The sequence below is a fragment of the Melozone crissalis genome, unplaced genomic scaffold, assembly GCF_028551555.1.
Source record: "Melozone crissalis strain CALT ecotype California unplaced genomic scaffold, PUWL_Pcris_2 ptg000037l_1, whole genome shotgun sequence".
Taxonomy (NCBI): domain Eukaryota; kingdom Metazoa; phylum Chordata; class Aves; order Passeriformes; family Passerellidae; genus Melozone; species Melozone crissalis.
Genome location: NW_026535815.1, coordinates 189,580 through 203,416, shown reverse-complemented (window position 1 = coordinate 203,416; position 13,837 = coordinate 189,580). Strand labels below are relative to the sequence as shown.

The 13,837-nt window shown below is 41.1% G+C and overlaps 1 protein-coding gene across 1 annotated transcript in view; it reads left to right on the top strand.

Moving 5' to 3' along the window:
* Positions 1–6,588: 6,588 nt before the first annotated feature.
* Positions 6,589–13,837, top strand: part of LOC128941713 (type II inositol 3,4-bisphosphate 4-phosphatase-like) — a gene marked incomplete at its 5' end in the record, with an annotated part of 64,663 nt that continues 57,414 nt past the window's right edge. Inside the window, 3 exons of the mRNA XM_054283598.1 lie at positions 6,589–6,715; positions 9,755–9,859; positions 13,098–13,206. Coding sequence (XP_054139573.1) covers positions 6,589–6,715; positions 9,755–9,859; positions 13,098–13,206 — 341 coding nt within the window. The remainder of the gene's footprint in view (positions 6,716–9,754; positions 9,860–13,097; positions 13,207–13,837) is intronic.

Here is a 13,837-nt window from a genome sequence, read left to right as displayed (position 1 = left end):
GGCAGTAGATCGGCCGGCCCACAAATTATTCAATTCGGAGTTTAAATTATCGCTGAAAAAGGTTCAGAGCAGGAAGCTGCTGGATGCCTTGACAGTTTTCACAGACGCGTCTGGAGCATCCCACAAGTCAGTAATGACTTGGAAAGATCCTCAGACTCAGCAGTGGGAGACTGATGTTGTTGTTGTGGAGGGCTCTCCACAAGTTGCTGAGTTGGACGCAGTCGTCAGGGCATTCCAGAGGTTCCCTGGGCCTTCTAATTTGGTTACAGATTCTGCATATGTCGCAGGTGTAGTGTCTCAAGCTGAGTCTGCGGTTCTTCGAGAGGTCACCAGCAAAAGATTATTTGAGTTGCTTAACAGGCTCGTCGAGCTAGTCTCCCACCGCGAGCACCCTTTTTATGTTATGCATGTGAGATCACATACTGATCTGCCCGGGTTTATTGCGGAAGGCAACCGTTGTGCCGACTCTCTGGCCGCGGCTGCTGTTACGCAGGCCCCTCTCCCAGACGTGTTCGGCCAGGCTAAGATCAGTCACCAACTTTTCCATCAGAATGCGCCTGGCCTGGTCCGGCAGTTCAGTCTGACACAGGATCAGGCCAAGGCGATAGTGGCCACATGTCTCCAATGCCAACAAGATCAGATGCCTACTGTGGCCTCAGGGGCCAATCCCCGAGGTTTGGCGAGCTGCGAAGTGTGGCAGATGGATGTGACGCATGTCCCATCTTTTGGTCGATTGTGTTACGTCCATGTCTCAGTTGATACCTTCTCTGGGGCTATCTATGCTTCTGCCCACACAGGTGAAAAGGCAGCGGATGTGCAGAAGCATCTGCTTCAGGCATTCGCTGTCTTGGGCATCCCTAGGGCCCTAAAAACAGATAATGGCCCTGCGTATACCTCCAAGGAGCTGCAGAGCTTCCTGCAGCAATGGGGAGTAGTCCATACGACTGGCATCCCTTATTCCCCAACAGGCCAAGCCATGGTGGAGAGGGCCCACCAGAGCTTTAAGAAGATCTTATCCCGGCAACAACCGGCGATGAAGGTGGAGAACCCCCCACGTCCGGCTGTCAAGGGCATTGTACACGCTTAACTTTCTAAATTGCTCTTTTGACAGCCAAAATCCTCCAGTGGTCCGGCACTTTGGCAGTCACCAGCAGCTGCAGCCTAAAGCCAGGCCACCGGTTCTTGTAAAAGATCCGGAGACCTGGCGGACGGAGGGCCCCTTTGACCTGGTGACCTGGGGGAGGGGATATGCCTGCGTGTCCACTCCCTCAGGCCCCAGGTGGATTCCATCTAAGTGGGTCAGGCCCTTCGTCCCGAAACAGAGGACTAAGAAGGAGGCAGTACCACAAGTCCGGCAAGCTTGTTGGCGTTGGCGGAGGAAACCACATCATCAATCTTTGTCTTTCTTTCCGGATCTTCTCCCAGTTACAGAAGAGCCCTCTCCTCCAGCTTCTCCTCCACCCCTTGACCTCCTATGTCATGTTTCCTCCCATTCACCCCCTGCTCCAGCTCTTACCCCCTGTATGTTTTACTTAAACTGGTTGTTTGGAGAAGAACCATTTTTGTGAATTCGTCATACTTTTACTATCTTATCTCATTTCAGTTACATCTCCCCCATGGCCCCCGTTTCAACATCGCTGACTCCCAACCCTAGCCTGCTAATGGCGATCATGACAACCTGCGGACTCCTTTTGCCACCTTCGGAGCCGTGGGTCATCCCCCAGCCGAAAGTCAACGTCTGGCGTGCCTTGGCTCAATCGTTAGGACAGGACAGTGTATGCCTAGACACCGGCGCAGCAGAGAACCCGATGTCGCCTTGTGGGGATCCCTTTCTCTCCAGGCGAGTTTCTCCCTGCCTTCTAAAGTGCCTTTAATGCTATCCTAGCCCAGAGCCTCACTATCCTCCCCAGTTTTGATTCCTCCAACGCCTGGAGAGACGGAGTGAGCAGGCTAGATCCTGCACCCTCCGAGCCCACAGAGTTACATCTCCTCGGCTCGACCAATGCATCAATTTGCTTTCAGTTTGATTATACAATCACCCCCGTCGAGAGGGGTAGTGAGGTAGTGCTACAGTCCAAGTTAGAATACCAAGCTAAGCAGTGGTGTAAGGCTGTCCTAAAGATCCTCGGCCCCACCACTACCAGACGGACCCCTTACTCCCTTCCCCGAGGCGTGTTTTTAATTGTGGCGACCGGGCGTGGGCAGGCATCCCCTCTGGCCTGGTCGGAAGGGCCGTGCACTTTTGGCCGGCTGACACTGTTTACCGCCAACGTCACTCAAATTATCAATTGGAAGAAGACAAACATCACATCTAAATTGGCTAGACCTAAAAGAGATCTCAAGGATCTCACTGAGGATTGTGATGATGAAATTACTCATTAGTCACACTCAAAATCCATCGCCTTTACCATCTTGTTGCCTTGGGTATCGGTGGCGAAGGCTCTAGGTGAATTGGGCTGTCTAGAGTGTTGGGTGGCTAAACAAGCAAATTTTACTTCGGCCGCGCTCTACGACCTCCTCACAGACGAGGAAATAACAAGGAAGGCGACACTCCAAAACAGCAGCAATAGATTTTCTATTGCTGCTCCATCATCATCACTGTGAGGAGTTTGAGGGCCTCTGCTGCCTGAACCTATCCTCTCGAGCCGAGGACGCCAGACATTCCATCAAGAGGCTGCAAGACCTTGTCCATCAGGTCAAGCAAGAAACCTCTGACTGGCTGGGGGACATTTTCAAGGGTTGGGGCCTCAGCGGGTGGGCCGGTTCCATAATAGAATCTGTTTGCAAGGTTGTTCTGAGTTAATTAGTACTTTTAGTTTTCATTATTTTGATCCGCGGTTTGGTCCAGAGACTAATGGTCAGAGATACCTCAGTATCTGTCAACCATGCCGCAGTCCCGTCGGACAAGCCCATCGAGCTGGAAGACCTCTCCTCGGAGGCCGAAGAAGCTACAGATGAGGAAGGGGCGACCGCACCGTCCTTCGACCACCCAGGGGCGGGCGGATTCCAGCTCGAAGAAAGCGAGGCCTGGCCGGACCAGCCGCAAGATCCTGAATTTTAAGTTTCTGTGGACTTCCCGTTCTTTTTATTTTATTTGTTAAGAAACGGGGAGATGTTGTAGTGTGTTTTTAAGTTTCTTGTTTTGTTCCCCCATTTTAGGTATTATTCTCTCCCTGTTCTTTGTAAGATGGTTCTTCCCCCTCCAGTTTTCCCGCCACAGAGTCTTTGGCAGTTATGTTACCACGGTTACCCCTGCCCCCCTTATTTGTCAATCTCTCAAGTTACATAACTGCTCCTCCCTTATCCCACCATATAAGTAAAGTTTTCCTCCTCCCTGGGCCCAGTCAATCACCCCCCACTCCTCCCTGCTTTCGAGAACATTCTTCTCTCTGGGGGTCATAGTTGGCTGGTGTCCCAGGGCCCCTCCTTTGTTCTATGTTTATTGGATAAGTTCTTGTGTCAGTTTTCTTATGTACCTCCCCACATGTTCCCCTATTGGTTAGCTGGGCTTCCCCTCCCGTCTCCACCCCTTCCCTGTAAAACTCTGTCTCCCCCCGTGTTCGGGGTCATTTTGCTGTGGGTTTTTCCACCTGTTGGTTTGCCCTGTGCTGCCTGTGGGCTCTTCAATAAACCGACGTTTTACCCCCAGCAAGTGGTCGCCTCCTCTCTCGTCTCGTCCAGCGCGAACCCAAGTCCGCAATCCAGCCCAGCCCGAGGCCAGGACGCCAAGGGGGGCTGGCCTCAGATGCGCAGGGGCGTCGGCCGCTTTACCCCTTCAGCTAGCCGGACTTAGGGCCGTGTACGCCCTCGCGCACTGATGTTTTGCAAAAGTAGATTTCAGAAGCTCATTTTGCTTAGCGGAGGCCAAAATCACTTAGTCTTCTAGGTTTTGAATTTGTCATGTTTGCTTTACTAGGAAACACATCATTAGATTTTTGAAGCTGTATGTATAAAAAATTGCTACTTGGCCTTCATACAGCATTTTCAGCTTATGTGCTTTTTAATAGCACAATTGTTGTTTGACACAGTTACTGGTTGAAGTGGATTTTTAAAGTTATTCAATGAAATAAGTTAACATTAAAGTATTAGAATATTATTAAAAATTTCAACAATTGTATTAGTGTGAACTGTAAACTTTTTCAAAAATGGAAAATATTATGGTTTTTCCACTCTGTGTACTTTTAGAAAAAGCCTTTCATGTAATAATAATAAAGCTTGGTACTGTGGAGTATTGTTGATGGAGTTTAGATATAGAAAAGACAACTCTTTTTTCATTCATAACTCAGAATTTTATGGAGTCAACAACAGCAGTGATAAACTGTAAAAAGACCACGAGACATAAATCCAATTTAAATGCTCTGTCTTCTATAATTTCATTAGAAAAAGAAATAGATATAAAGTGAGGCTATGAGACTGTTTTCTATGGAAGTGTCTGCCATATAATCCTGTTTTCTAATGGTTTTGATTTTGCTGGAGTTTAAAATGCAAATAAATTGAGAAATCGTAGTCTTTAAAATTTCCACGCTGTGTATGCTCTAGATTGCTATAGCGCTGTACTCTCACTTTAAGCATTGTTGATGTGTCTTTTTTTGCCACATATTGAAGACTGAATTTTTACTTCATTGATTTGTACATGTTTCTGAGGAGAAACAAATACCAACCTTGTCACCAGTAATGGGGACAGGATTTGATATTTCTTGAAGACCTATTAAAATTAATATTCCCATTGCTATTGATGTCAGTGGAGTTAACTCTCAAACTTCAGTTTGAGACCAGCAGCTCCAGGCATGAGCTTAGATGGAGGCAGGGATGTAGTTCTTGGATAGAATACTCTATTCCTATACAGAAGGAGTAGTGAAGTTTTGGAAGCCAGCCAGGTCCAAACATTGTTGCTAAAACTATTAAATCAGACACCATAAATATTAAGGGCCAAAACATTATCGCTGCACATAAACAAAATTGCATACCTTGACAAATTTTACACACTTTGCTGAGAAGGAAGCCCTAAGATTTTAATTGAAAGGGAACCTCATGTTATACTGCTAAAAACTGGCAAAGAAAATGGTCCCCGAGAATGTTTGGTTTATCCTCTCAAATCCCTTCGTGACAGATTGTTCTTATGCTACAGCATTACCAGTTTGTATTGCTGGAGGAAAGTTTAATTGGTTCAGCTTCAGGAGCAATTAAATGGCAGAAAGTAATAATATCGTTAACATAGACTGTCAGCAAGTCCACGTGTTGTGTCTTTGTTTCCATGTTGATATTTTCAAGAACATGTACAAATGCAATGCTTTAATTCCGCTTCCAGTGCAGTCTCTCTGGTTTTGATTGTCACCTACACCAGGAGCAGAGGTCTGCCTATGGAGCTTGTTCTGACTGCACTGCTCACACTAATGCAAAGCTAATAATGATGGGGAAAGCACCACCAGTGTGTTGCTGTTCCATTTAAGAAGTCATTTTAAGGCTTTTTTGACTAATGGTCAGATCTGCTGCTCACATAAGTGAGCTCTGTGTTCCTGCGCTGCAAGCTCACTGGTCCTTTCCTCCCTCTTTCCACCTCTTCTACCGCATTTTTGCTTTTTCTTACATAATTTTTCTGTATGCAAGAACTGTCTTCTGGAAGACTTTTTGGAGACTTCCAAGAATTACAGTGGAACACTCTTGATGCTCCAAGGAAAATAATGAAAACTGGTTGTGTTGCAAACATTTTCTCCTGTTAAATTCCAGGTGTTTGAAGACTGACTGAAGATCTTTTATTTTCCTTAAAAGCAGGTCCCACAAAATGGCTTTGGGAGAGATACAGGAGAAACTTCCTCTGCAAGAGGAAAAACCAAACAGAAAGCCCAAAATACTAAGCTTGTTTGTGCAGGAAATTCAGATGATCTCTATTTCACTCAGGTCAGCTCTCAGGAGTGTACAGGAAAACTGATAATTTACTAAAGGATTTCCTTTTGGATTTCCAGTGACCTGTTTGGTTACCACAGCAGTACTTTTTTGACCTGATGAACACTGGACATGACATTTTAGGGAGCAGGTGTTGGGATTTTTTGTGTATATTTTGTTTTGAATCCTGAAGAAATGTGGTGAGAGCTGATGTGTTGATTAAACTGAATTTGTAGAAACACTGCTAGAAATATGTGCTTATGAAATGTTTATGAAAGTATACAAAGAGTAGTGCATCAAAACAACCATACTGAAAGTTTTGCAGGAAAAAGAAACTTTATATTCTTTCCAATGTTGTTTAATATCTCTTGACATAAAGTTACTTGTTCTGAGCACAACTCTCTGGAGCCTGGAAGCCTTCTTTCCTTCATGAAAGAAGTGGTATTTCATTTTGAAGGTTACTGCATTTATACCAGATGAGTTTTGAGCACAAAAGTTACTGCATTATCTACTGACATAATTTATTGTTTACTTGTAAAAGAGAGATGAAAAGCAGATCTCACAAGCAGTCCGAAAACGGATTTTATTTCAATTAGAAATCTTTCTGATGTTTTGTAGCAAACTTGTTTTAGATTAATTTGGATGAACCTTGATAGATTAATGAGTTAATTAGCGCCTTCCCTTTTTGCTTTTTGGTACAGGAATCAGGAGCTTAAAGACCTGGGAGAGCTTGCTCCTCGCTGGGACAACATGCGCAAAAGTGTAATTGCTCACTGTGATCAGTTGCTGAGCATGTACCAGGACACTCTGGCAGAGCTTGGGAAGCATACAGGTGGGAATCTGTGATTTTATCTGGAACCTTTCAGAGCTTACTAGATTGTTAGCTATAAAATACTGGCATATTCAGTGGGAATAAAATACATAAAAATCTTAGAATCAAAGGATGGTTTGGATTGGAAGGGACCTTAAAGATTATCAAGTTCTAGCTCACCTGGACCAGGTTACTCAAACTCCCATCCAGCCTGGCCTTGAATACTTCCAGCAATGGGGCATCCCCAGCTCCTCTGGGCAGCCTGTTCCAGTGTCTCACCTCCCTCCACATTAAAGAATTTCTTCCTAATGTCTAATCCAGATCTCCTCGTTTAAGTTTGAATCCCCTTGTCCTGTCATCACATGATCTTGTAGAAAGTCCCGCTCCAGCTTTTATTGTAAGCTCCCTTCAGGTACTGAGGCAGTAAGGTTGCAATTGCATCAGCCTGAAATCTCTTTCCCAAGCTGAACTGTTCCAATCAGCATCTCTGTGGCCTCCTCTGGACTCACTCGAGCAGGTGTGTGTCCCTCCTGCGCTGGGAGCCCAGAGCTGGATGCAGAGATCTTGGTCACAGAAAAGGAGAAATCCGATTTGAGTGTATTAAAAAAAACCAGTCTCTAACTGAAAGTCACCTTTTTGAAAGCAGTCGGTCAGCTGCTTAAATATTTGGTGGGGGAAAAAGCTCTTGTGTTGCACTAAATGTTGTATAATTATTTCCATTTTGTTGGCAGAAGTGATGTTTCTTGTATTTATGATTGTTTGCCATCATCAGAATATCCCAGTTCCAATTTTGGCATCTACTGTCTAGCCCAGTATGGCACTTCCTGATTCTGTTTTAAATAGTATCTATATGTATTTTCAATCTTTGCCTAATTAATCTTGAAAGCGCTCCATAAAGTGTCGTAAACAAGCCAATAAATACAGATAATGACAGATCCAATGTAATAATTATAACATTCAGGAAGATATTGAGGGGACATTTTGAGATTTTAAAAAACAGACAATATAATCTCTTAAACATAAACCCTGCAAGACCTGTGTTGTGCAAAGTGGCTTTCTAAAGGGTTTATAATGTTAAAGGACCCATCTTAATTGGGTCTTGAGAGAAATAATGTGGTCCTGGGAAACTGAGGTCATCCGGGAGGAGCAAATCAGCACATGTAAAAGAGAAAGGGACATTAATCAGAAAACAAAGCAGTCTAATACAAGATTGTATACAAGATCAGAAAAGCGAGCCAGACATAGATTTGATTTAATACTGTAGTTGAACAAATAGTTACGTTGGGAGCACGTTGAAATTCAAGTACTTCTGAAGTAGAAATTGCTAAGATTAGGGATGTGAGTACAATTTTAATTCAGACTTTTCAGGTCAACATATTTCAAGGCATGCCAAAAACCATTTTGCTGTTCAGTGTAGCCAGTGCAGGTGTCTTTCTTCATCCTAAAACATCGCCTGAGTTTGTGTTGAATTGTTCAGAAGGGCAGATGGCACCTGCAAATAAAATTTCTCCAAAATATGCTCATGCTTCCCCAGCACAATAATCTCACGTTGGGCTTTTTGAGTGATACCCACTTGAACTCAACCAAACTATTTGGGAATTTAGTGGAGAAGGCTGTTAGGAGACCACCTAATTTCTTTTTGAAGTTGAGAGATTGCTGTGGAAGTATGAGGAAGCCACATTAGTGCTAGACAGCAATTTTGGTTTACCAGCATATTTATTGAAAATGGATGTTTAAGAAAGTTAAAACTATTTCAGATTTGAGTTGTTTTGGCAAACACTTTTATCCTCAGTTATGGGAGAATTTGAGAGAATGTAAAGCATTTTATTGTAAGGAAATATACCAGGAAGATATAAGTGTTAGGAAACAAAAAGCCCAGTAATTTCAGGTAACTCTAAAGCACAGATTTGGTGATATTGGGAGGGAGTGGAACTTTGAAAATTATTTGTTTGTTTCAATCTGCATCATGGGATTTCCTGTCTAATCTAAAATTTTGACTCCTGGCTGTGCTCTTCATCTGTATTAAATTATAATTTTAAGTTCCTAACTTAGGGAGCAGCCTGAGCATGCTTGGCTGGTCTGGAGCATCGTTGGTGCCCTCTGGCAGAGTGGTTTATATTGGGAGGCTCAGTGCTCAGTCCTGTGGCAGTTTCAACAGATAAACACTAGCAAGTCTTGATTGGGCAAGCAAAAAACAATTTAAAATATTTTCTTTATCTTTTTATGTGTTTGCTTCAAAAAAAGGCTGAACCTTGGCAAAACTTATTTAAAAATTCCATCTGAGCGAGAGGAATTTTAGTTCTAGTAATTAATAGTTGGCGAAATGATAGAATGTTGGAAAAGTGGCCTAGGTGAACGTTGGGCTGCCTGAGTTAGAAGACAAGGCCACCTCTCTTTCCTAATCTACACCCTTTTATTTTATACAGATTCTGTATTAAATGTGTTCAGGTAAATTATATTTTAATGCTGTCGGACTTTAATTATTTTTCTTTACGCTACCAAAAAACTACTCAAATTCTAATGTTTTGGAAATATACAGCCATATTAATTTGTTTTGTTTTGTTTTTCCAAGGCATCATGCCTCCTCTGAACAAATATATAGCTTTTCTTAAGATAGTTTGTGTTTCTTTATTTGACCTTTCTAGGAAGAACGCATAGCCTATTCAATACAATACTTTTCTTCAAAGAAAATAATCTTACTTGGAAAAATGCAGTGCCATCATAGCTCTGTAACCTCGCAGTTTTAGCACAGAATATACACAATGCACATTAACTGCTGCGTTGTCTCCAGCAGACTACAGACTGATTTCAGACAGCAGGGAAGAGTATCTGTCTCCCAGAATAAAACAGTTAGATTGCTCTGTGAATTAAATGCTGCTTTGCTGCTTCCAGTATGGATACATGCTGAGACTCAGTGAACATTTCATCTCCTAATATATAATTATCCATTGAAGGTAAATTAAAGACAACTCCTCACATACAAGTATTGTCTCCCTTTAAAAGGAATACAAAAACATCTGGGTGGTTAAGACAATGATTCTTTAAACTTTTGTTTTTCAGGTTCTTCCTTTAAATCAAGCTGTAGCAAAGGAGAAAAAACACTAGAATTCATCCCAATAAATCTTCATCTGCAAAGAATGCATGTGCATAGTCCTCGATTGAAAGGTAAAGAAATTCCCCAAGTATGACTAAGTGTGCTTTGAAACACAGTTTCACTGAAATCTAGAAATCACATCCAAAGTCAAAGCTCTGCAAGGAATTTCCCTGCCTCGTCTTCTGATGGCACAAGTTTTGGACAATTACTGCACATCTTGGAAAACTAGGGGCTGGTTAACTAAATTTCTTCCAAGTTCTTTTCTAAAAACAGATTCCAAGAATGTGCTCATGTTGTTCCTATGACACTTCAAGCAAATAAGTAAATGGAGAATATGTGCTATTTTGGCTCAGTGTTGAGTGAAAATACTGCAAGCTTCCAACATCTCCTGGAAAGGGGGATAACTTTCTCTAACATGGTCTGTGGTTCTTTTTAACACAGAATTCTGTTGTTGCCACTTGCATATGATTTTAGCAGCTTCCTTTACAGATCAAAGATCATATTGATACATATATATGACCAAATGGCACAGTGAATAATTTGTTGATCAATTGAGATCTGATAAATTTGCTGTAACTACAAACACAGATATTACATTCTGATACGGTTTTTGCCTTATTAATACACTCTGCATCTAAGATTGTAAAACAGGAAATAAAAACAGTGGTAAATTTTCTGTTTTGTACTGTGTGAGTATACATCCACTTCTAAATTGGGACACAGGGGCTTCCAATTATCTGTTAGATACTTGTTGGTTCAATATTTTGTTATTTGTTTTACTAAAAAACTGTGCCTCCAAATATTTCAACAAGATGGGGATTTATAGTGACATAATGTGATAACACAGATTTTAATTTAATGTTTTCAAGTTAATTAATTAACTGAAAAGGATTTTTAGGTTTGTAATGGGGGCCAGAAGCTTAACGTTGTCTTTTCAACAAAACCTCTTTATGAACAGGACACTGTTCTATTTGCTAAATAAAAAGAGAATTTGAGTGAAATCTGTGACTTACTTAAGCACCCACAACTTTTACAGTACTGGAGTTTTGTTTTGCTTTTTAATGAATTTTCTCCCTTCTTCTCCAAAACCATTTTGCTTTGCACACATCATTAATTGATAATCAAAAAGAGTACAGGAAGAGATAAATGTTAGAATTGTTCTAGTTGTCTTCCAAATTTGGATCTTCAAATTATAAAACTCTGCCTCTGTTAGTTAACTGATGTTCTTCCCTGTGTCTTGTATTAGATATATGCAGGCTAAGCAGTTTGCAGCAATTGCTAATTGATCTGGAATAGGCAGCACTTCGATATGAAGTTGGTCTTTCTCAGCTCATGCTTTGCTTGGCATATATCAAAGGACACCTGGAATATAACCAGGAGAATGATACTGGAAGGGGAAGAATAAAAATTCATGGAGGTGGCATTTAAACAAGCTAATGATCCATGGAGGTGTCATTAGCCCTTACACTATCAGATATCTTAATTTTGGGAATGCAAGATAGGTTTTTATCCCATCTATTGTATATACACATTGGTATGTGGGTTTTTTTGTGTTTGACATGTATAATAATAGGTTTGCTTTTCCTGAACTTTTGTTTGGGTTGTCATTGAGTACTGAAATGGAAGAGAAAGTGTGCTTAAGTTTTCAGTAGGAGTAGCTTTGAGGAAAAATACTGTTTTCCTATGGGTCAATGGTATCCTTATCCATTTGATAAACCCCACATTGTGCTCTGTTCATCATACTAGAGAACTTAAATCTGTATATTGACATAGCTTTGCTTTTGTTTCTGTTTGCAATATGTGCTTGTTTTAAATAGATTTGGTGAACTGAAGTGGTTTTTGTTTTGCATCTGGCCAGTTTAAGACACTGACTGCCTCCTCCTCCTCCTTATTGTCAAGTATCAGTGGAGTCCTAATAGCTGAAGAATATGTATTAGTGATAATCTGTATAAAGACCTAAAAGAATGGGCTATTTAAGAACCTTGAGGCTCACCTTAGGCAAATGAAATTATGTCACTTCTCCTTTTAAGTGGATATTGAAGAGTCACCAACTCATTAGAGCTCAAATCAATTTGAGCAAATGTGTTCTGAGATTCAGCTCAGGAAGTAAGGCATATGTGAATGTGCCAAAATGTGAATCATTTGTACAGTGCTCATGCTTCTGGGCATATTTATCATCACAATGCAAGTTCTATTTTAGGAGAGGTCTAGATTTTAATTTACATGGGAAACTTCTTTGAGGAATAAAACAGTTCTCAAAAAACATCCTGTAACGTTTCCTTTAGAAATGCATTTTAAAGATGAGGCATTCGGAACTGCACTTTTGTACCTCCAGTAAGTTCAGGTACAAAACAGGTACTTACTGTAAATGTAAATTTTTAAACTTAGAAAAAAATAGTTATGTGGTGTGGGATGTAATTAAATCTTCATCTCCACCCTGAGAATCAATCACGAGCTCTTTGAAAAATGATGTTTCACCTCCAGTTCTGTAAGCATATATCCACAAAAAGAATTCATCCCCTATGTCATAAGGCACCAGGTATATACAGAAAGAGACAACAGATTGTTTTCTCAGCAAGCATTTCATTAGTATGATTTATTTCCTATTCTGGTAGCTTCTCAACTGACTTTGTGTTTATAAACATATATAAGAAGTGTATATCCTAGAGCAGGGCTCACCAATTCAGCATTAAACACCATTATATCTGAAAGTACAGTAGCATTACATCCGAACAAATTCAAGCTAGAAAAGGAATAGGGATTTTTACTAGCCTAATTGACTTCTCTGGGAATGCAGTGAGTTTGTTGTCATTTGAAATCTTTTAATCAAGATTAGATGCCTAAACAAAGAGATGCCTTCACTCAACCAAGAGACAAGCTTGATGCAGGAATTATTAGCTGTGATTCAGTAGTCTCTATTATTCAGTCAGACTATTCCATCAAAATGGTCTCTTTTGACTCTAAAATGCTTGAACATGACTACAAGTTAAATAATGAAAGGGGCAATAGAGTGGAATACGCAATGGGCCAATTTACTTGTCAGCTTTGTAAACTGCAGAGCTGGAATATTCTTCTATTCAGTGGCACATAATTTACATATAGCCATAAATCAAATGAACTTTTTAAAGTGTGCAGTGGCTGTATAGAAAGATTGATTAGCTCTTGGGCCTTCTTGGGACATGGATTATCAATTATTCCCTGGAAATTATATAGACTTGTCCTTACTTTTTGTGGAATAGATGTCATAGTGTTTCCATGATTTAGGGATAGAAGCATTCAGATGTCTGTGTTCCTCTGTTCCCATTCCAGATGCTCTGTATGATGTTATCACTGTGGGAGCCCCAGAAGCACATTTCCAAGGATTTAAGAATGGTGGTCTCCGGAAACTGCTGAGTAAATTTGAGGCTGAAAGACGAAAGTAAGTATTCTTTCCAGCAGCTGGGAAAATACCATTAAGGTTGCATTAAAATGCTATAAGGTCACTGAATAACAAAACAGTTTATCCTGCTGAATGAATGGAAGATTAAAATCTGGTAGGATTGAACACTGCATTCATAAAATATTCCCCTTTTTTCCCCTGCTTTGATGAAAATTGAAACACGCTCTACTTCTTGTGTTAAGACCAATTTTGAGTAAACACAGGAAATTACCTCAAGCTGTGCTGCAGGGTGTTCAGGTTGGGAGGATTTCTTCATGTAAAGGGTTTTTGTGCATTGGGACTTGTGGTGGAGTCATCATCCCTGGAAGTGCTCAAGAAAAGGCAGGACTCGGCACTCGGTGCTGCGGTTTAGTTGATATGGGGGTTGTTCTGTCAAAGGTTGGACTCGATGATCTTGGAGGTCCTCTGCAACCTTAATGGTTCAAAATTATGATTTTTTTTCCTTGTATTTTAGGAAGCTGGAGGTATATCAGTACTTGAAAACCTGCTGTTCAGAATGAGCGATCTCTTTGGCAATTCTTGTGCTAAGAGGAATGTATCTGTAGACAATTTTTAAATACAGAAATTGTAACTTAAGGTAGCAGCTTTATTTCTGACAGGCCTGGGTGTA